The 23,606-nt window shown below is 35.5% G+C and overlaps 1 protein-coding gene across 2 annotated transcripts in view; it reads left to right on the forward strand.

Moving 5' to 3' along the window:
* gabrb3 (gamma-aminobutyric acid type A receptor subunit beta3) overlaps nt 1-22,275 on the forward strand; it is a 42,525-nt gene extending 20,250 nt beyond the window's left edge. The window contains exons 5-10 of one of the 2 annotated variants that reach the window (XM_043242316.1): nt 561-643; nt 2,075-2,212; nt 6,742-6,894; nt 17,209-17,453; nt 18,506-18,586; nt 20,200-22,275. In XM_043242316.1, coding sequence (XP_043098251.1) covers nt 561-643; nt 2,075-2,212; nt 6,742-6,894; nt 17,209-17,453; nt 18,506-18,586; nt 20,200-20,547 — 1,048 coding nt within the window. In that variant the 3' untranslated portion in view covers nt 20,548-22,275. The remainder of the gene's footprint in view (nt 1-560; nt 644-2,074; nt 2,213-6,741; nt 6,895-17,208; nt 17,454-18,505; nt 18,587-20,199) is intronic. The other variant, XM_043242317.1, reaches the window with a different exon arrangement.
* Nucleotides 22,276-23,606: the final 1,331 nt, after the last annotated feature.

Raw genomic sequence — 23,606 nt, forward strand, 5'->3', positions numbered from 1 at the left:
TAAGATTAGAAGGATTGAACATGATCTTCCACTTACGATAGGCTTACTTCAACTGTTACCAGAAAGAGAAATCGATACCTGGATGGTATCATTACCTGGATGAGAAACCAACCTAACTTTAAATGTTCATTGATATTGACTCACGAAGAACATTTGTCATCACTTTTTAGTCTAAGCTCACACTTGCAGCAAAGTGACATGATGAATGGGATGAAATGAGATGTGGGCTTTCCTTGAGCTTGTTTGGCTGCTTGCTATACCACTACTCAATAGCTACTTTTTTGGGGCAAAAACTGCATTTTCATATATTCAAATCTGTACTATTTGTTCATGTCCACTCATCCATATGCATGCTCTGTGCTATATTTGGTTCAAAAGCCTTTTGAAGGGCAGGGGGAGCCGTATTTTAATATGCTCCATCTTGCTCATCTTGTTTACAATGAGAAACACAAAAGTTTTGCAGTGTTGTTTAGCAAGGGCAGTACCTGCTGCATAAAATTATAGAATTGTGGCTTTGATTTTTCTGTGACCTGTGTGTGTGTGTGTTTCTGTGTTTCTAGAATCACCACCACTGCCGCTTGCATGATGGATCTGAGAAGGTATCCATTAGATGAGCAGAACTGCACTCTGGAGATAGAGAGTTGTAAGTGTTCTCTTTCACACCCTTCTGCAAAGACCAGCATACATTTCCATGCGGTTTATACTGGTCAGTGCTAGTCTAGTGCTTTTGTCTCTAGTAAAACAGGGAAAATAAAATTGTTAATAATAATGTTGCATCTCTCTGCTATGGTGCCTAAAATAGTAATAATAATTGTATAGCCTTTGACAATTCAGCTTCTGTATATTCAATAGAACATGTGTTATTACCATATCCATTTTACTGTATATTGTACATTACCATTCATAAGATTTGGGGTTCTTAAGATTTTTTTCTATATTCACTAAGGCTGTCAAAAATGAACGCCTAACCAGGGGTTGGAGAAATTGATAGAGTGTTGCCAACTTGCCAGCTACCAATCTTTAGTTTTTGCTCGAACCATTTTTACTGTCTCTTACTGTACCCACACCACCTCTCTCTGTCTTCTTTGCAAAATGTATATAATGAGCGAGTACATCATGTACATTTTTGCCGAATCACTACGGTACATTTATAATAAGTGCTTACATTTGGACTATTGTAGCCTGGTAGTGTCGTCGCCGCTTCGGAGTAACACATACGTGAATTTTCATAGACATAAACTTAGAAGTAGCTCCAGTTAGAATGTATTTCCGCAGGATTCGTGCAGTTTTGTTTTATTAACCACTGCATGCAGTTCTGCGCCAAAAGTATACCAGAAATCTCACCACATCTATTATTTTTGCACTATTTGAGACAATGGCTCGATTATAAATCAGGATTTTTGTGCAGATTAACATCTTGAAACGTAGAGCTGGTTATGTAGTCTAAATGGGCTGTGATTCAGTCATTATTTCATATTGATTAGGTTGTTTGACAACAGAAAATATATCAATAAATTTTTTTTTGCTGCATTATATGTGTAGTATATGCAGTATATGTGGGCCCAGAGAGGCAAACAAACGTAATAATAATATAAATAAATGTACATTTTGCATTTTCAGAAGAAATGAGCTGCTCTATAGTGTGAAAATTTAAAGAGGTAAAAAAGGGAAGTAATGGGAAACTGGTATTTCTGTATTCTATTTGATGTGTAATAGACATGAACAAGTTATTTGAAAAACGTCTATGACCTTTAAAACGTGTCTAGTCTTCATGCTCTATGTTAACTATTGTTTCACTAATAATAAAAGTATATTGCATAACATATCTGTCTATGCCCATGTCAAAGCATTAAAAACGTGAAAAATATTAATTTAAGGTACATATACTACAGATAAAAATATGCAATTAAATTGTGATTAATCGCGAGTTAACTCATGATAAATATTTAATCACAATTAAACATATTAATCGATTGACAGCCCTAATGTTTATCAGAAATACAGGCAAAGCAGTAATACTGTGAAATATTTTTACAAATTACAAAAATAAGTTTGATTTCTGTTCGTCCTATAGATGGATACACAACAGATGACATCGAGTTTTACTGGAAAGGAGGAGAAAATGCAGTGACTGGTGTGTCGCGTATCGAGCTCCCACAGTTCTCCATCGTGGACTACAAACTTGTATCCAGAAATGTTGTCTTTTCCACAGGTAAAATAGCAAGACAAGATTACATTTTTTTTTAATTTACATTAAATATAATACAATACAATCAGTGCTGTCAAAATTAGCATATTAACGCAGGCATTAATATTTTTCAGTTTAACGCATTAAAATTATTTACCTCCGCTAATGCAGGGGTGGAGCTTAGGGTTGGCCATGGTCAGTTACAGCATGAAGTTACCAAAAAGGTGATTAAAGCTGCCATGTTCTGTGCGTTCATGTAATATGTTACATATGAGTTACATTAGGAAGGCCTCCCTCATCTAACACAAACGATTCAACTCATCAGTGTATTAGTTAAAGACTAAAATGGGTCAGAAAAGATGATAAAGAAATAGCAGCCAAAACGTGATGTCTGTCAATCAAGAATAAAGGAAAAAAGAAGAAATCAATAACTTTTACATAGCTGTAAGTATTTACCTGTATTTAGTTCAGAATTTAATGTTGATAATTTTATTCAATTTCTGTACATTTCTGCTGAGGGGCACAGGTAGCCTAGCTAAATATAACAGTGGTCAGTGGTAAAATATTAGAGGAACTGGTAGCAGTGATACTGGCCTACATGTCATAAAAAATATGTCATTAAACAAATATTGAAAATGTGTTGTTTGTACATTAATTTAAAGATTATGTGAAATGTATTATATTATATTATAATAAATATAAGGAAAAGTATATTCAAAGTATGTTTAAAAACTTAAATTCAAGGTGGGATTAATCACGATTAATAACTGTGTGATTAATACATTGTTGTTTTTTTAATCGACAGCAATAAATATAATAATATAATATAATACAACACTTTAGTATAGGGACCAATTTTCACTATTAACTAGTTGCTTAGCATTCCTATTATTAACCTTATAAAGACTATATTGTGCTTGAACATATTTTGCATCCCTAATCTTACCCAATACCTAAACTTAACAATAACCTTAATAAATATTAATAAACATAAAATGTGTTTATTGAGGTTAATGGTTTGATAACATGGAGAATTAGACCTTAAAATAAAGTGTATATTATAATACAATATAATATTGTGGCTGCCTCTTTATTTCAAACAAAAAACATTTAATCACAAATGATTCATATTTGCAATCTTGAGGTCATGACCCCTTAAGATGCATAGGATTTTCTTAGCATTACAAATGTGCACTTTTATATTTAATATAGTAATAGAATAAGTTAATTTGCTTGTGCTTAAAATATTCAACAAAATGTCTACAACATAACCTGGATCCAAAAAGCTATCTCAAGCCTGGCTCACACTACAGGAGTTTTAAAATTCTAACCGATGACATAAACACATAAAAGAATCTAAATCGGAGCCAAATCAGGCTAAAACCCTGTAGTGTGAGCCAGACTTCAATGTATGTGTACAGGGATTTTAGTCTTAGAACAGCCTTAAAACTGCAAGAACTTATTATTATTTGTGCAAGACAGGATTTAGGACAATAGTTTGCATCGGAAAAGTCAATGAAGGGGTGCCCAGAGCATTTGTTACAGTTCTTGTTACAGAGGCAATAACAATAAAATTGATTAAATACTAAAATAGTAGAATGTGTTGTCTTAAGAGTGTAATTTGCTAGTCATGTAATTACGCTTGTGATAAAGTGTATAGCTTAGTGCAGAGACATGACCCTGATATGAAGTGTGTCTGCACAAAATGTGCTATTAGAATAGTTTTAGTAGCATTTTAAATCTCTGACCAGGCTGAAGTTTTTAACTAAGTGTATTTACAAAGCAGAAAAGTGCTGATTTTTACAGATCATGCCTTTTTTGGAAACATATTTTTTTCCCTGTTTGTCCTGTTTTCTGGCTTCACCCTCACGAGAATAGCATTCCCATGTACCACTTATTTGAAAAGCTGCCTAATTGGGGCCTGTGCATCAGATATCTCTCTTCCTCATGGTAGAACAGACCAGTAATAATGGAGGAGCAATTACTACTCTATTTCCACAAGCTTCTAAGGAGAAGAGCAGAGATGGAAGGGGGAGAGAGTGAGAGATCGAGTCAGAGAGGGGAAAAAACAGCCACTTGATACAAACCATCACATATTCATGAGGTAGAAGACCCACTGCATAAATTATTCTCTTCTAAAACTAAGGCATTCATAGAGGCAGCGCTGTAATGATTATTCCCCATCCTGAATTAATGACACATAGAAAGAGAATGGCTATCTACTGCACATAGTGAAAAGGATTATGGGAATTGTGAGGTTTTGATTGAGAAGGATGTGACCGTACTGCCGATGCCATGATCAGCTTTTTCTAGAATGTCAGAATTCGTGACAATAGAGACTTGACGGCCATCTTTGGAACCAAATTGTGTGTAGAAGCTACAACACCTACTAGAGTTGTTAACTATGTTAACTGTCCCAGGTTAGTCGGCCAAACCTTGACCCCTTGACCAGCCCAACACAGCAACATTGACTCAACCAATGCTGTGAGTTTAGGGGCGGTGCTATTTCTCTGACCAATAGAAGACGAGGGAAGAGTTGCGTAGTTTCGTGTGTGTCTGTATATATTTTACGTGATTTGTGTGGGTTTTTATGAGGTATAAGTAATTAGTCTGAAGTATGTGTAGGTAGCTTAAGTTCATCACGTAGGTTACGTAGCATGTTTTTATAGACTGTGATGTGTGTACAGGTTTCATAATGTGCATCTGTAGGTTGTGTTATGTGTGTAGGATGTGTGATTTTGTTCATAGGTTGTGTGCATGTTTGGGTGTGCATGTGTGTCTAGGCTTAATGCTTGTTAGTTGTTTTTTTCACCTCCAAAAATAACTAAGCAGAGATTTCTCATCACATAAGCTTCAGTGTCAGATCACTTGTGTATTTTTGGATCCTAATGGTATTATAATATATCTTAATATATATATTTAACCCATCAAACCTCTAACCCCTTCACATTAGTGAAAGCTTTTTTTATTAGCATCAATAGTATAGCAACATTTTTAATCACAGTTCACATTCACTTTCAAAACAAGCAGCTTTCTCTGAGCCAACCAACTTTAATATCGATAACCTTTCCACCACACGGAATTCCTGAATGAAATTACCACATTTAATTCAGCAAATGATGGGAAATGTGGATAAACCTTAAAAGATAACCCAGATCACCCAAAAATGACAATTCTGTCAATAATGACTCACTCTCATGTTGTTCCAAACATGACAGCAACGCAACTGACACATTCAAGATCCAGAGTGTGTGTCATGAACGTGCCTCAAAGGCTGACATGGAAGAGAAGAAATTATTGAATAAAGTCATTATTTTGGTTTTCGCACACAAAATGTATTTTCTTAGCTTCATAACATTACAGTTTAACAACTGAAGTCGGATGGACTATTTTAATAATGTCCTTAATAGCTTTTTGGGTCTTCGACATATCAGTTGCATTGCTTTCTATGAAGGGTCAGAAAGGTTAATCAAAAACATCCTGATTTGTGTTCTGAAGATGAATGAAGATCTTCAGTTTGGATCAACATGAGAGTAGGTAAGTAATGACAGAAGGTTTGGGTGAACTGTCCCTTTAAATGAATCTCTTGACAAGCACAATTTTCAGGTCATGTGCCAAAAAAGTTACAATACAACAAAATAATATGAGTAAGGAGTTGTTTTTCTTGTTGTTGTTAATGTTTTTTTGAATAACAGTGAATTTGTGACATTTCACTATTCAAAGTATGAATCAAAATAATTGTCTGACATAAAATGACAGCACATTAGATATGTAGTTAGAAATAATTTGCCCCATAAAAATAAAAATGCAAATTAGGATTAATTTCATCATTTCACAATTCAAAGTATGAATCAAATTGAATATAATAGTGTTTGACATAAAATGACAGTACATTAGATACGTAGTTAGAATTCATTTGCCCTCATAAAAATAAAAATGCTAATTAGGATTAATTACGTGGGGTGAATATTGCTGTTAAACAAAAAAAGTGAATTTCTGTGTTGACATATTTCCATTTGGAAAAGGAAGTTTGGCGAGGATATTAATGTGCCCTAGTAGCATTTCATTGAAAAATCTCTATAGTGCCATTGAGTAGGTTTTTGGTCCAATTTCCTGTGCATCTTAAATGTGTGTTTTGTATTTGATAGAACACTCTTAGAAGTGTTCTATAGAATATATGGCTTCAAAACTAATAGACATGGACTACAAGCCATAAAAGTCTAGTTTTGATTTCATAGGGGGCTTTAACATTTAATGTTTACTCACTATTTCATTCTCTTTTCTTGTCTCCTTTCACACTGTGGTGTTTGTGCTCAAGGCTAAACTACAACAAATCACAGATTTTTTTTCGTCCACGCTTGCCAGTTGCCATAGCAACAAATGCTACCATGCTGCCAGTGCTACTGATGTAAAATGTAAAGAATTTCTCCAAAGCCTTTTTGAAAGAAATATCCGTCTTTTTCCTCTCTCGTGTCTCCCTGTTTATTTCTTTTCCTCTCAGTCTTTGCTTCTCTTTCATACTCTTTAACTATCTTTCTTTATCTCTTTAACAGGTGCCTATCCTCGACTATCTTTGAGCTTCAAGCTAAAAAGAAATATCGGCTACTTCATCCTGCAGACCTACATGCCCTCAATCCTGATCACCATCTTGTCCTGGGTCTCCTTCTGGATCAACTACGATGCCTCAGCAGCCAGAGTGGCATTAGGTATGCTATTTTTTCATTAGGATGTCCTGTATACAGCTGACAGGATGTATGTCGTCTGTCGTTTCCGCTGTGGAAGTGCATGCTTTATTTAACAGCGCATTGTTAGATGTTCCAATAACTAGAATGCCAACATTCGGTATTCTGTTTGAATTGCAACTTTTTCTGTACACACGCCAGGTCTCCTCAGAGTCCTCACCCTCCCTTTGGTTTACTTTTTCTTGGATCTTGCCTCCAGACAAATACAGACACACACATATACACTCAGACACATACACAGACAGATATTGTAGAGGCCCATGCATCATTTAACAAGGAACCGGGTAGACCCAGGTAGCCACAAACCCATTGCTTTTGACACACTACAGCGAGAGACTGTAGAGAGAGACTGTTCTCAGTGTGTCTTTGCTCTGATGTTGTTATTCCAGAATGAGGAGTGACTCAGTTTGCCCGAAAGGCTACAGAACCTCTCCAGCTACAGTGAGTAGCAGGACACAAAAAAGCTCTGTTTCAAAACCCAGCATAAACAGCCTTTTAAAGCACACTCCCGTTGCGAAGGCGGTCCCAAATGCTGCCTAAATACTAAGGAAGGCAAAAAATCTCAGCAGTTTAATCAACATTTACTCTTTGCATTTATATGGTATGGAATATTTGTTTGTGTCGTGTATTTTTATACAAGGAGTGCGACACTGAAAACTATTAACCTAGTATTTTAGGAACTTTCGCAAACAATTGCAAAGAAATTGTTTGTCAAATTACTAGACAAATTTACGTGATATTTTCTTAAAACATACTAAAATCATTTTACAAAGATTTTTTTTGACAATGTATACGCGCACACAAAATTTTCAACTGTCGCTTCTCCAGCAACAAACTCATTTTTTGACAAACTTAAGCAAAAAAAATAATTATATTTGCAGACAAGCAATATGAGAAAATAAATCAAATAGTTTAACGATTGTCACGTCTTTGGACTTTGTTATTGTTTTCATCGTGTGCCATGTGTTCAGTTTGACCCACTTTAGTTAATTGTCTATCGTCTTCAGCTGTGTCTTGTTAATTGTAGTCATTCACCTGGTGTATTTAAGTCCTGCGTTTTCAGTTCCGTTTGTCCGATCTCGTCTGTATGTGCGTGTGATTTTGTTCTGTCTATCTGCCTGCCTGTATTTGCATCGTTTACTTTCATCTCCGAGTGGATTAAAGCAGTTTATTTTCATTTATAGTCTTTGTCTGCTCTCGTGCCTTTCACACGCGTGACAACGATATTAATGTATTTTTATCAGATAAATGCAGTAGGAGAGACATCTTTCAAAAACCTTAGCAAATCTTAAAACAAATTAAGAATGTTTTATATATGGTTACATTTAAAGGGTTGCTTCACACCAAAATTTTATTTTCTTAGTAATCTACTACCCCCAGTTGTTTCAAACCTGTGAAAGCTTAGATTGTTTTTGAAACATAATTTAAGATATTGTAGATAAAAACCAGGCTTTTGACTGTGCCATTGACCGCCAAGTAAATAACACTGTCAAGGCAAATGATAATTAGGTTTTCATCCTAAATATGTTAAATTGTGTTCCAAAGATAAATGAAGCTTATGGGTTGGGAATGATATATTTCACGATATATCATGAAATATATTTCTTAACTTCGGTCTATGCAATATACTTACGATATCGATATGAACACAATTTATTTGAAATAGAAAACTTTTTAACATTATAAATGCCTTTATTGTGACTTCTATAAATTTTTTGCTGATCAATTTTTAGCACCCTTGCTAAATAAAAGTATTCAATTGTATAATCCCCCCAGAGATACATTCATATAAACACCATGCTCAAAGAGGTCAAATGCCACAAATAAATCAATGCATGGGAAACACTGGTAATGTATATCGAAATATCTGAAATGTATATAAAAATCATATCATCGTTATTGAAACTAATTATATCGCAATACATACAGATATTGAATTATTATCCAGTCCTATATTCGTCTGTAGTAAATGTTTATACACAAAGTTACTGTGTAGTTGAACTAGTTAGACATTATGAGCAGCTTCCATTTCAGTCGGGATGCTGCCTAGGAGGCGCCTGCCTATTTAGATAGTTGACAGCAAGGCAGCTTTCTGGGTTGTGAAACAGAGCTACTGCGAGCGGCTTTTAAACTAAATTTCAGTCTCACTGCCTCCAGCCTACTCACTGCCCATGTGGACACCAAACTCAGAGCGTATCAGCTCAGATTTACACAAGCTTCTGCTGAAGACACTTCAGCGCATGTACAATATTATCATCTAGGCATTTTTAAATCACAGAGATAGATCACAGAGCGCAGTACAATATTTTTTTAATCACATGTTTAATGTGTGCGAGAGTGTGTTTGTTCATGCACCCAGGTGCAGCTCTTTGAGATGGATGTGATGCGTTAGATATGGGCCTTCTTTAGGGAAATTGTCCTCATTAACCATGTTAAGCGGAGAAATGAGAACACTTTACACTGGGAGGAAGGAGTCTCCTGGGTCCCCCACACATATACCACCCATCTCACCTGCCTCTACGCATCATTACAAGGCCCCCACCCCCGTCTATCTATTTTCTTACTCTCTCTCTTTCTCTGTCTCTATTCCTCTTTTTCTTTGTCTTTTTCTGCTGTCCTCCCACAGCCAGGCAGCCAAATGAAAACAAAGGGATCAATGCAGCTAGAAAACAATTACATTTAACTTCCATTTCAATCCCAAGGCATGCTGCAGTACAGATGAATCTCTGCCTTAAATGCCTCTGTCTCGCCGCCTCCCACTGCTCACTGACTCCATCTATTTTCTGCAGCCATATCCGGCCCGGCCCCGGCCCTGTATCTCGCACTGCATTACTGCAGCACACTTAAAGACTTGATTCATTTCAGAGAGGAAGTTATCAAATGATGAAAGAAGCAAACCTATTGAATAATGTAGGTGATGTTTCATTGATACCTTCTGATAGTTTTGCTGACGTAGTCTGGCGTGTAGATTTTCAGTGGAGATTATTATACAGTAAGATCTCAAGACTGGCTAATGACAAAAGCAGAGCATATTGTATTTGGAGAACAGCTTTTAGATTTAGTTTTCTTCTGTGCATTACTATTTTAAATATATTTATAAATTGCTAAATATAATTAGGCAGTATTTATTAATTGCTTTATGTCTGGCTCCGTTCTAATATTAAAGTGCCCCTATTATGGCAAATAAAAGGTTAATAATTTGGTTTTGGGAATCCCCAACAACAGGTTGACATGAATTCAAGGTCAAAAAACACATTCATTGTCTTAAAATATGCACTTATTTTTACCTTACTTACTTGACTTGATTCATCAACGATTAATTTTTCCAAACCTCTGCATTGCGTGATGCTAATCTGCTGTGATTGGTCCAATTGGTCTCCTTTTCATTTCATGAGGCCTGTAATGCCGGATAAGCAGTGCTGTTTTGTGACCAGCATTCCCGGGGAAACCACAGTTCTAAAAGTGGCACCTAGTAGCAAAGAATGAATAAGCATTTTCATTCAGACCAATGCAAAAAGACCAACAAGTGGGCGGGCAATCTGCTAATGTTTCACGTTGACGTTAACATGAAGTGGCTTGGGATTCATTTTAAAAACTGACTCATTTCATTGATTCAGAGCCGACTCATTCTTTTTAGAGAAAATAACATTATACAGCGGTGCACTTTCCAATTTACGACTTTGCAGGATGTTTTTATTCACTTAGAGCTGTGTTGCACACGGCATGAAAGGTAATTCTTAAAATCCGTAATAAACTTTTTATGATTCAGCCCAAAGATGTTATTAAGATGTCAGCTGAATTCACTGATTATATAAAAGAATAGTTGATTAAAACATAAAAGTTCTATTATCATTTAGTTACCCAAATGTCATTACAAACCCTGTATGAAACCTTTTCATTCTTGGAACACAAATTTCATGTAATGTACTGGTTTATCTTTCTCAGTGGAATTACAATGAATAGAAACTGAAGCTTTCAAGAATAAAAAAAATCTACATAATATTAGTTGTCTTCTCAAATAATCACAGTTTAGTGTGGTGAAGTCAGTTTTGAACAGATCATTCAGAAAGTTTTTGTGAACTGGATCAACCGATGTATTGAACAGATTAGATTAAAAATGACAAATCTTTTATGAGTTGCTGCTTCTTCCAAGACAGATGTGAAGATTTTCAGTGAATATTTGATCTGTTCCTCCTCACGCAAAGATATCATTAACCCCCAAAGACAGAGCCAGCTGGTATTTGAGCTGGTATTTTACTGTGACTTTTCTAATATGTTTTGTTATATTTCAACACTATTTCCATTTTCTTTCTCTCCAAATGTTTAAAAATCTATATTGTTAGTAAACTAAATAGACCTGATTTTCACTAAAAAAACACCTATATTGCAATAAATAGCTATAACTTGCATAGGAAATTTTATATGTAGAAAAAATTTTATTTGGAAGTGTATATCGACCAGATACAACTTTCTAAAGAAATAGTTGTTTGTGTTTTTCTTAAAATTCCGGTTTATTATTTCTTAGAAAAAAGTTTATTATTTCTTAGAAAAAACAGAAGGAAAATTGAGAAGTTAAGTTAGCTAGATTTAAACTTCAAGTTATCCTGTTTATAATGATATATAGGTGTCACGACTCTGGACTCTTTGTTTGTTTTTCGTCCCATGCCATGTGTTCCCTGTGCCCTGCCTTCCCTCTGTGTTAATTGTATCATTGTCATCAGCTGTGTGTCGTTAATTTAGTCAATTACCCCGTGTATTTAAGTCTTGTGTTTTCAGTTCAGTTTGTCCGATTGTCAAGGTCTATACCCGATGTCCATACCTGTGTTTGTCCTGCCTGCCTGTCGTTTGTATCTTTATTTTGCCCATTTGGATTAAACCCTTTATTTTCATTTAAGCGAGTTGTGTGCTTACCGCATCCGTGACAATAGGTCTGAAAAAAACTAAGAAAATTACAGGTGTGTCACGCGCCCCAAAATGCTCTAGGTCTTTTTTTTTATTTAACCAGGCAAGTTACTTAAGTTCTTATTTACAGTAACATGTGGCTTTAGAAGATCTCAAATACAACCCAAAAATCATTTTGACCACTTTTATAATACTTTTTTTGTTTCTTCTCTTTCATTGTATTGAAATAATTAGCCTTCAAATATTCACCTTTTGTTTTGTACAGTATAGACACCATACTGTACAGGTTTGGAATTAAGTGAAGGTAAGCCATATAAAGACAAAGTTTTTATTTTTCTTTAAAGGAACTTTAACTAAACTCATCTGGTCAAAGTGCCTGAAAACAGTCCGGAATAGATCTTGAGTGCTTACCGATGTTGTGCATTTCACTTTCAAAAGTCTAACTCAAAAGAACGACGTCCCACACTATTCGCTGCAGACAGGTCTGTGTGAAGGTAGATGTTTGTTCTGGTTAGGTAACTCCTCTGCGCTGAACTCTGTACAGAGGCGAGTTTGATCCTCCCTTGCTGTGACCTGGTCGTGCACAAATCAATGCAGTGTGCTCCGCGTACAGCCCTCTTCTTCACACCAGAATGCTGCTTTTGAGTTTATGTAAGCTAGGACAGGCATCCATCTGCCCACACATGTCCTCTCTCACTCTGGGGACTCAGGCCTTTACAGTGAACGCACTGTGGGAGTGAAGTGCCGACCATTTTCTTTGGTCTCTGCTTGTTAAATTGTATTCTACATTCTAATATTCAACTCAGGTAAAAGAAAAAAAAGCTTGTGAATAAAAGGTCTGAGAGGCTAGACATGCTAATTTTAGTTTTGCAGTTCTGTGGCAGCTCACCTTTTTCTAGAACATTGGATGGTGGCCTGTAAAGTTAATTCTGTGAGATTACATAAATGTATGACAAATGGGTCATTGATTCTATACACCAGTGATTCTTATCCCTAGTGTTGCTGCAGATTGGTTAAGCATTGCTTTATAATATTAGATAAAAAACAATGACTGCAAACTGTACAAATGTGTTATTATATACACTTTGGTGCAATGTTAAAAGTTATGGGTCAGTAGTTTCTTTTTTTTATCTTGCGTTCGATTGACCAAAAGTGAGAGTGAAGAAATTTGCATTGTTAAATTATTAGAAATACTTTCTATTTGTTTCTAAAAATTGTGACACTGAAGACTGTTGGCTTTTAGTTTTTTTTTATATTTTAAAATAAATTAATATAGAAAACTATTATTTTAATTTGTAATAATAATAACATTGTAATAATATGACATAAAGTAATTTTTTTTGTATAGTTATACATTTACCTGATATATAACGCAGGAAAGCAGAACTGTACTTAAAACAAAAAGAAAATGTGCATTTAGACAATATAAAGTCAGCAGACAAAAGTTATCTCACTTGATTCATAGTGCTAATTTATACCCAGTGCAATTAAAAATTTAAATATAAAACACTGTTAAAGAATATGAATAATGTATGTGAACGTAAAAGATGTTCATCTCAAACTTCTGTACAAAAATCACTTTATTCAGTGGGAAACCTGTTCTCTGCAGCATTAGGGTTAACGCTAAATTATTTAAGCCATTTAAATAGTCAGGAGACAAGAGAAAATAAGAAAAGCATGTATATTCTTTTAAAATCCACTGTTTGAGATGTTCTGGGCAGTCAGAGTCTCGGTTGAAAAGTGCCTGGATTGTAATTCCTGGAATTGTGCTTAATGTAACTTTAAATGTTAATGCGATGCTGCTCAGAGTCGAAACTAGGACATGGCTGCTTTGCAGTCAGTCGACGAGACCCTTTTCTTGTTAACGAGGTAACAGCATTCCTTAGGGAGTGTGAATGTGACGGAGACAAGGTCCCCTGTAAAGCACACTGCCCTGCACTAATTACACTTTAATTAGAGGAAAAACCCAAAGTAAGGGTCTGTAACTTTAGTGCTCGAGATCTAAGCTAAGAGATCAGGCTTGTCATAGTTGGGCTGTACGCTCATCACTTCCTTGTAGTTTTGTAGTGTGGTTCGGAGAGGAAACTGGCAGTTTGCTTGAGAAATTAGCTCAGCTATGATGGAGACTTGCTGTGTTTGTTGCAAAAGAGGTCGGTCCTTTGCAGGGCAACAGAAATATTGACAGTTTCATTTCTTGCTCCAGTCAGGCATATTCACACTTATGTCCCACCACAGCTACAGCAGAGTCAGCAACAAACACTGTGATTTGAGTGGCAGCGTTAACCCAGAGCCGACGTTTGTAAAGCAGATTTATGTCTAATCTGAAAATGAGATTGCAGAAAGGTAGAACTACTAAATATGCAGAGTAGACATGACATGTAAGTTAGCGTTAAAAGGGTAGTTCACCTTAAAACCAAAGTGCTGTCATCGGTTACTTTCTTTTACAGAACACAAACAAATATATTTTGATAAACATTGTGGTACAAAAATATAATACAAATAAAAATATAAAAAATCTAACTTTTAATTGCATGGACTAAAAAGTATTTTTTATAAAAAATTTAATATTTTTTTAACCTCAGATATGTTTTTGACATAGTCTGCACGTAGACAGTGATTTTTGTTTTGACATAATGGAAATCTCCTTGAAAGCAGCGATAAGTTACATCAAGATATGTCACAGCTAGTCTCACTCTCAGACGGCACGTCCTCAGACCGCCCACAGTCTGTTCACTGACCATCTGACTGATGCATATTGCTCACAAAGCTGGAAAGCGCTTTCTCAATCTGGCAAGCTCCAATCTGATTGGCTGACTTCGCACAAGTCGTGGGAGTGAAGGCATGGAGGGATTTTTTTTAATCATTGGGCCTTATGAAAGTCATATTTACAAGTTACTCGACTGACAAAAGCACTTTTGACAATAACATAATCAGAGAATTTGACAAATATTGTCAGTTTATTGGCATCAAATCTTAAAAAAATATATAGACATTGTGGCAAAATTTTCTGCTATGTTTCTCTACAAACAACCCGGAATTACATCCTCTTTCATGCCACCAGTCTATTATTCTAGTGCTTAAAGGTCCCATGGCCAAAATTTCACTTTATGAGGTTTTTCGATATTAATATGAGTTTCCCTAGCCTGTCTGGTCGCCCAGTGGCTAGAAATGCTGATAGGTGTAAACCAAGCCCAGAGAATTTAACACACAAAAACCAGATCAGTCGAACTGAGATTCTTACTGAGGTGAATCAAACTCAACTTGTCTATCTAGTCATAATGAAGATGTATGATGTATTTCAGTTTCATCAGGCAACAAATGTTACAGCTACGTTTTTATTCCAGCTATCACTGCAACTAGTCACTAGTCCAGCTAATCACAACAATGCATATACAGTAACATGATATATATTTAAATCGTCAATTTGTTGTTTTCCACATATGCACACAGACATTATTTCAGAAACAACATAGTCGTGAAATGCAATAAAACTTTAGATGCACCCATAACAACAAAAGACAATACTTTATTAAACCTTTTCTGATAAGAAGTGTGCAAACTCAAGCATTGTTTCTGTCCAATCCGCTCGTTTTATAGTGTTTTACCACAGCTGTCATCATTTTTTTGTCAGGCATTTCTAATTTGAGGCTGTGTCAAGTCAATTCTGACACCCAACATCACAAGAAGATTATATTTTAAGCGCTTTATTGTAGCCAAATCTGCATTGTTTTGAATGAGTCTCCCCAGTCTTCCCTTTGTTTTGCATCCAGTTAGCTCTGTGACGTAATTGTGAAATTACGTTTGATTGGCCTGGCCGTGCGTCACTCAGAAAAAACAGGCCAATCGGAAGAGAGGCTCATGAAGAGTAAATCGACCTGTTTTTAACTGAGCTCCTGAGACTTGTAAAAACATATTGAGATGGTTTGTGTTATTTATAACACAAATTCTTAAGGACATTAACACCTTTAAAATTGTATGTATTTTGGCAGGTTGCTTTATATGTCAGTCAATGGGTCTCCTCAAACTTTTCCAAAAATCACCACACATGAATAATGAATAAATGATTCTGAATAAGGGCTGTCAATTTTGGCTGTTCTTTGGAAAAAGTTTAGAAAGATAATGAAGATATTTTACAGAATGGAAGTTGGAACAGTGTGTGTGTGCGTGTGTGTGTGTGTGTGTGTGTGTGTGTGCGTGTGTGTGTGTACATATTCGAGTGGGTGTTTGAGCAGTTGGAGTATTGCTCCTCTTTGAACTCACAGTGATACTGACTCAGGATTGACTCACACAATAAACAGAATAGAGTATCACAGCATAGAATCAATAAAATGCATAGAAAATAGAAAAATGCTATTGACTTTTCTATTTATATAATATAATCTATAATATAAGACATTCTATTAAATATAAATAGCGTTTGGGAATGCTTTGGGGAATGGGAAGAAGACACTCAAGGAAAAAAATATAACAACAACATTGCTGGGCTCTTCTCTTCAGCTGCGGCCAAGCTGATCAGTCATGCTGTTTTATACCCTGTATGTTATTCTCAATTTCTCAGATTTGGCCTCGGTACAAATGAATCCAATATAATCAACTAATTAGGTCAGTGCTCGCATAATGCATAATATACAAAAAGGATGTAGCGTTGTGGCTTTGTAGTGGCAATTAGAGGTTGGGAAACTGTCACTTAAGGGATAAAACAGCATTTTATTTGGTATTGCAATCAATTATGAAGTTAACCAGGCTTCTGCCATCATAAGTGGATTATTCATAGCTAGATTTGACAGTGTTGTGGTTGTGTAATTCTGTTTACTAAGCAGGGCTCGGATCTGGCATTTTAAACATTGTGACAGCACTCAATCTGTAGCACCCATTCTCAGAGTCCAGATTCATGGTGGGCGTTGGAACAGAGGTGTCAAATGAGAGCGCTTTCATCCCTGGCTGAGTCCTTCCCTCAAATTTCAGTGTCAATGTGTTCTGCCTTCCATAAGCTTGTACTTTCAAATTAGTTACACTTGGTTGTACTGAGACTTGAATGTGTAAACCTTAAAGTTTTGCATGTACTTCATGCCCTATGGGTTGCAATGGTTAGCTCACACAAATAAGTCTGTCGTAATGTTCAACTTTGTGGTATTTTCTAACTTGTGTGCTGTAATATTTTCAGCAACATTATCACAAAAAAAAAAAAAAAAAAAAAAAAAAAAAAAAAAAAAATATATATATATATATATATATATATATATATATATATATATATATATATATATATATATATATATATATATATATTTTTTTTTTTTTTTTTTTTTTTTTTTTTTTTGCTGAACTATTACATTTATTTAAATATAATTAATAAATATAATTTTTCCCATGCAGGTATTACCACTGTGCTGACCATGACCACCATCAACACTCACCTGAGAGAAACACTTCCCAAAATCCCCTATGTGAAAGCCATAGACATGTATTTGATGGGCTGCTTCGTCTTTGTGTTCTTGGCTCTGCTGGAATATGCTTTTGTCAACTACATTTTCTTTGGACGAGGGCCTCAGATGCAGAAAAAGTTGGCTGAGAAAGCTGAGAAAGCCAATAACGATCGCAACAAGTACGACGGCAACAAGGTAAAAGTCATTATTATCTATTGCAATGCCAGTTTGGAGAATGACTGTATTGTGTGCTAAATAAGAGTGTAAGCGTGTTAGATTTTTTATTTTTTTTTGGTAGAAGTTTGTGTTATAATAGCCCTAAGGGATACGATGCAGTAGCATGAGAGAAGAAGAGGAAAAAAAAACAAATGTGAAGTTTTGAAGTACAAGTTTAAGAAAATGTTGTAATTAAAAACAATTAAATTCTTACTGTTCTACAAAATAAAGTAACAATGCAACATCATTAGCTGACAACATGTCAAAGTTATTTGTAAATATTTGTAGCCTTCAAACTGCTTTGGATGACTCAAAATAAAATTAATTATAAATTGTGACATAAACCAGACATGATGTATGATACGAACCATTTATATTTCTGTAATGCAGAGGCTGGAGCAACAACATACAAACAATGATAACCTTAAGTGCTTTATGTAATGTCTAAGAATGTCTAAAATAAGTTTGAATGTCCTTTTGCATGACCTCTATAGCCATGATGAATATGAAAGAACCTCCCTCAGAAGGAAACACGATAAAGATTGAATCAGTCATTTAGTATGTATATTTAATAATGTTATAATATTAGAATATTTCTTAATTAAATAACATGCTCATCCTTTTTTGAGAACCCACCCGCACATTCTTGTGGTTGATTATTGATTGATTTGCGATTCGACGAATTGCTTATTGCTACAATCTTACCACTGAAGCATCTGGTTAAGACATGGTGTGAAAATGATCAAATTAAGTAACTATTTTGCTAAGCTGCTTCCATGCAGCACTTCTTCTAACCATACAGTTTTGAGATCTGGACTTATTTCACTTTATCAAGTTTAAGAACTCTAATACTGATGAAAGTCAGTATTCCTTCTGCATGTTTATTCCTGGAATGTTGTCTGAGGAACATGGCCACTGTCCTGAAGTGTGTCTTTTTTCTTCTTTTAATCGCGAGACAAATTCCAGACTCAAGTTGAGATTTTTGAGGTTAAAGCAGATGAAGAATAAATTGTGTGTGTTTTTCTGACCAGTCTGTTCAGGAGGGAGGCAACTGCAAGCCATCATCTGTTAAACAGTCCAATCAGGTACAAGGCCACCGTCACTCACGAGGGGTGAGTGCGTGTATTCCTGACTGTTGTGTCAACATTTGTGAGCTTCCTTCTGAAAGCCTCCTAGCAACAGTTTTACTGCATAACAGTGTTTCTCAACTGGTGGGTTGTATGTTTGTTCTCAGCAAGGAAATATAAGTGTATTAAAAGTTTAAAAATGCTTAACATATTTTTAATATCCAAGACTTGGGTATACAATGGATTCAATCACATAGTAGAAGATAGTCAGATTAAACATTCTTACTGTATGCGTGAAACCATCAAAATCTTAAAAAAGAAGAAGAAAAGAAAACATTCTTATTTGTATGTTTTGCACTGTTGTGTCATACAAGAATTGGATTTTTGTTATTATTTTGAATTTTGCTAATTCAGATTGAAAAGCCAGTTGACAACCACTGAAGTTCTTTTGTGCCATCTTGTTTTTGTTTCTTTGTTTTTCTTCCTTCATATGTGGTATCTGGTCCAGTTGAAAGTTCAGCAAGAAGCAGAAATCCACTTGAGATGTTTTTCATTCAGTTGAACTTTCTGGTTTAGTGCACATCATCAATATACTACACCCGTGTTGTACCGCTGTCCTCTCATTCACCCCATCACAAACACTGATCGAGATTACAACGTCAGGTTGAGCTGTAATGACATTTTTGCAAGAACGTATTTCTGAATTATTTATTTATAGACTCTGAGGTAACAGTAAATAAACAATTAATCTCACAGAGGGGCCTCCTCTTGTGAAATAACCTGAACGTTTCAGTAAAATGGAAATTATTTCTAGCACTTACTCGCTTGTTTCATAATGTTATTTTAATCCACATTAATGGTGTCTGTGGTCGGTGTGAGCACCATTACAATAAACAAACTTCTTTTTATTGATTAAATAAGATTATGACAAATATATTGCTTTGTATAGGTTACATTATAATTTCAACTTCAATTACCAACGTGCAACTTGCTGTTTTTTTTTTTTTTTTTTTTTACAGTAGTCCCAATTCTACGGAGCCCCTAATAGGAGCTTTGCAAAAAATAAAAAATGAAGATTTTCGCGTTCACTCGAGAAACGTTTGCCGAAAGTCTATTTTTTAGGTCCCTTCAGGGGCTCCGTACAACTCATCTCATTACTGTAGTACAACCTAACTATAATGAAAAAAACTTTTTGAAATTGTGGCTTGTTTAGCGCATCTCATTATCATATTGTTGGTCCAGTGATTCATTAGCATGTTGATGTTTGATTTTAAAATGAGTGCCCAGCAGCGATTAATGTCTGTGGCATCTGTCTATGGCAGTTCTTTCCATACCATTATTTTTTATTTTTTTGCGTGCATTTCATATAGTGGTTATATAATGTAACTGAAGAATATTATTCAGAAGACAAGACTGTGATAAAATATGGCCATATGAAGCTAGTTGTCTTTTACATTTGTGCTCATGCTTCTTGAGTTCCCCACCAAATTGTTTCCTTGCTTTGATAATGGCTTTATAACTTCCTTTTAATTTACTGAACCCTTTATAGCCTGACAAGTATTTATCATAGCCTTAGAGTGGGATTTACAAATCCATACAGTGGGATTTATGGATTTACCAAAAATAAATGTGGTAACCAGGATTGTCTCTGCGTGCAGGTGGATTCCCAGGGAAATATCCTTCTGACCACTCTGGAGATCCACAATGAGGTGGCCGGGAATGAGATCACCACCAGCGTCAGCGAGGCTCGAAACTCCACTTCAATGGTGTTCGATAACTCAGGGATCCAGTATCGTAAACAAAGCGCAGCACGGCCAGAGGGCCGCCACAGCATGGACAGGAACGCACAGCCCAAGAAACCGCGGCTACGCAGACGCTCCTCTCAGCTCAAAATCAAAATCCCTGACCTCACAGACGTGAATGCCATCGATCGATGGTCACGGATAATATTTCCCTCAGCTTTCTCTCTTTTCAACTTGATCTACTGGCTGTATTACGTGAATTAGGCCTGAGACGTCAATGGGTTTTTTGCCCCTTCACGATTTTTTCATGTTGCCAAGTGGAAAATAGAGACTTTTTTTTGCTCTGACGTACTTTTAAGGGACGTACCTGCGCGCCATATATATATATCGAGGTTTTTCTACAATTGAACCTTTGCAATGTTGTGAAGGGTTAAGGAGGAATGCTACCTGCACCAAAACCCATTCTCATATATAGTACATATGTACTCAAACATTCCCATTCACACATGTGAAATCAAAATCAGTTTTCTAAAGACTATCTCTGTATATACATGTTGCAATTTTTGAAGCCACAGGACTTCCGCATGATGCACTCGGAACTGTTTTTAATTTGTACATGTTGCTGTGTTATTCTGATTGAAAGATGCTAAATGCAAATGTCTCATGCCAATAAATCTTTTTGGTTGGAGCGCAGGAGATTAATATTGAACGAAGATTATATAGTTGTGGAAATGCAATATAACAAGGGTAGGTCAAATCATGTCTTCAGTTTCAAAGCTTGCTACGTAAACATTAGCTGCACTAAACGTTGCTGTTATGATCTTATTTAGACAAAGTTTGTATATAATCATGTTATGATATGCTTTTGGAACATGATTTCCATCCGCCTTGGGTTGATATGATTATACGCCACTTTTTGCAATCATGTAAAGTGCTTCGGTACATGTAAGATAAGATAATAATTGTACACTTATCTCATTCCAAGGATATCAAAATGAAGAAGAAGAAAAAACGCTGCAAATGTGGAGTATTTAAATCAGGGCCTGCAAAGGATTTCCACGATGCCATCATGAACATCAAGCATAAGCAGACGAACAATCCTGACATTGTGTTTTGCTTTTCGTTAGTAGATGTTTAGCATAACTGTACGATTTTCAAGCCAGAGGTTTGGGTGCTTTATTCCCCACCGTTTTTTTAAAGAATGCCTGAGTCATTTCAGATATCATTGTGGGCCTTATGTAAACATTGTATGGCCCATCACTTCATTTCCTTCCCTTCCGGTGAGAGTTATTTTCATGAAGGTAAATGGGAAAGCTCGTAATGTATTTGAGGGAATTATACATTGGCATCAATACACAACTTGTCTCAGGTTTTAGTCCAACGTGAAAATTACCCAAATTTTTCTGATTGTCAGTATTCACATCATATTTGTTGTGATTAATTTGTATTATATCCTTGTGTACAGCAACAATGATTACATAGATTTAGACAGCATGATATTGTTTGCATTTAGAGATTCTACACTGATATATGATTTTGTTTTGGGAGATTTCTTTACCACCGGTCACATGCACTTACTCTGTTTCAGGGGCTGAAAACTGCTGTCTGGTTGAGAGTAATGTTGTATACTCATGCTTGCAAATCATCTAAATATATTTATAAATCTCTTTGAAATATCCCGTGTGTGCTGTTAACATGTCATTTTAACAGGTTGCTTTGCAGCTGCATTGTGTCAGTAGATGCTCATTAATTCTTTGATTACTTTTCTTCCCTGTTCTATTGTATGTTGTAAATATATAACCCACAATCCACACACGTGACCCATTTCTTTCTTTCTTTTTTCTAATATTCAATTCTGAGGTTTTATTCTGTACAGTCAACCCCACAAATGACCAGATCTCTATTTATGAAATGTGTTTAAATGATTAGATAAATGAGGGCTGAATGTCCTGAGGACAATATGAGAAAATGGAATAAACTTTACTCTTTCAAGTAAGTGGTTTTGCCTTATTTCAAATTCTGATTAGGTGTTTTAATATGTTTTAATTGTTGTCATTACCAACATCATTAAGCTTACAATTATGTATACCTTCTCCCTATCATTTCTAAGTAGGGCATGTATTTATGAGTACTGGGAAGAGAAATGTTTTAAATATAAATGTAATTAAAATATGTAACTATAACTGACGAGCTAAAGACATTGGAATGACTTTCCTGTGGTAAACATCTTATGAAACGTTGCATAAACAATCATTTTATTGAAGTTTTTGGAGTTTGGAAAGAGCTTATGGATTTTGTTAAGCTGTTCTGCACCTTTCAGAGAATTCTAATATTTATTTATATCTTCCCACGAAGACAGTGATCTTCCACTCCATGTTAAAAGTGTCATTTTTTTTATAATTAGGCTAATAATAATAAAGTTCCTTTACTCGTATATATTGCTATAAACCTGAAATAAAGAGTAAAATCCATTTATAATTCATATTTTGTGATAAACCTGACATAAAGCTGAGCTGTTTTATATCAAAAGCAACAAAGCACAAATTTATTTGCATAGCTGTGCTATAATGATAATGAATGGAATACTGTATGCAGAATTCGAATAATTAATAACCATTTCCTTACTTATAAATCCTAAAATAGATCTCAAATTATTATGTTTAGATGAATGATATATCTCAAGAGCATGATAGAACATGATAGAGCTGGACACAAAGTGGTAAGTGCGTGGATTTCAAATTTGGAAATCAGCAAACATGCTTGTGATAAGAGCTCTGCACGGGCCTCAAATTTCGGCCCTAGCCTGGCCCTGGCCCAAGACTCTCAGTCCCTAGCCCAGGTCCGGGTCAGACAGCTTATCACAATCACCGGTCCGAGTCCCACCTGAACCCACCGTTTTTCCCCCTTCTCCCAAAACGGCTTAAAGCTACTATTTCAGCTATTAAAATATTTAAATGTGTGTAATGGCGAAATGATTATATTTAATTTCGTTTTATTATTAAGTTAATTAAAAAAGAAGGTTTGGGGCGATTTTTGTTCGTTAAATAGCCTAATTGTTTTGTTTTTTTAAAGTTATAGCCAAGGCTATGTTTGATCAATTGTGTCTTGCCTAAGATAAAATCTATATAGATACTAAAATAGTTCAAGCATATAACAATGTTTAAATGTTAAACATGCACTATAAGAATAAATGTGGAGTGTGGAAGTTTAGCATGCTCTGCAGGGTGAGGCACCGGCGCAGTCACTTGTATTTTTTTCAGTAGCCTAGACAAAACAGCCTATGCTGTCACTTTCTCTGATGACGATAAGGGTAGTCTAATACA

This window comes from Puntigrus tetrazona, chromosome 6 (genome assembly GCF_018831695.1).
Source record: "Puntigrus tetrazona isolate hp1 chromosome 6, ASM1883169v1, whole genome shotgun sequence".
NCBI lineage: Eukaryota > Metazoa > Chordata > Actinopteri > Cypriniformes > Cyprinidae > Puntigrus > Puntigrus tetrazona.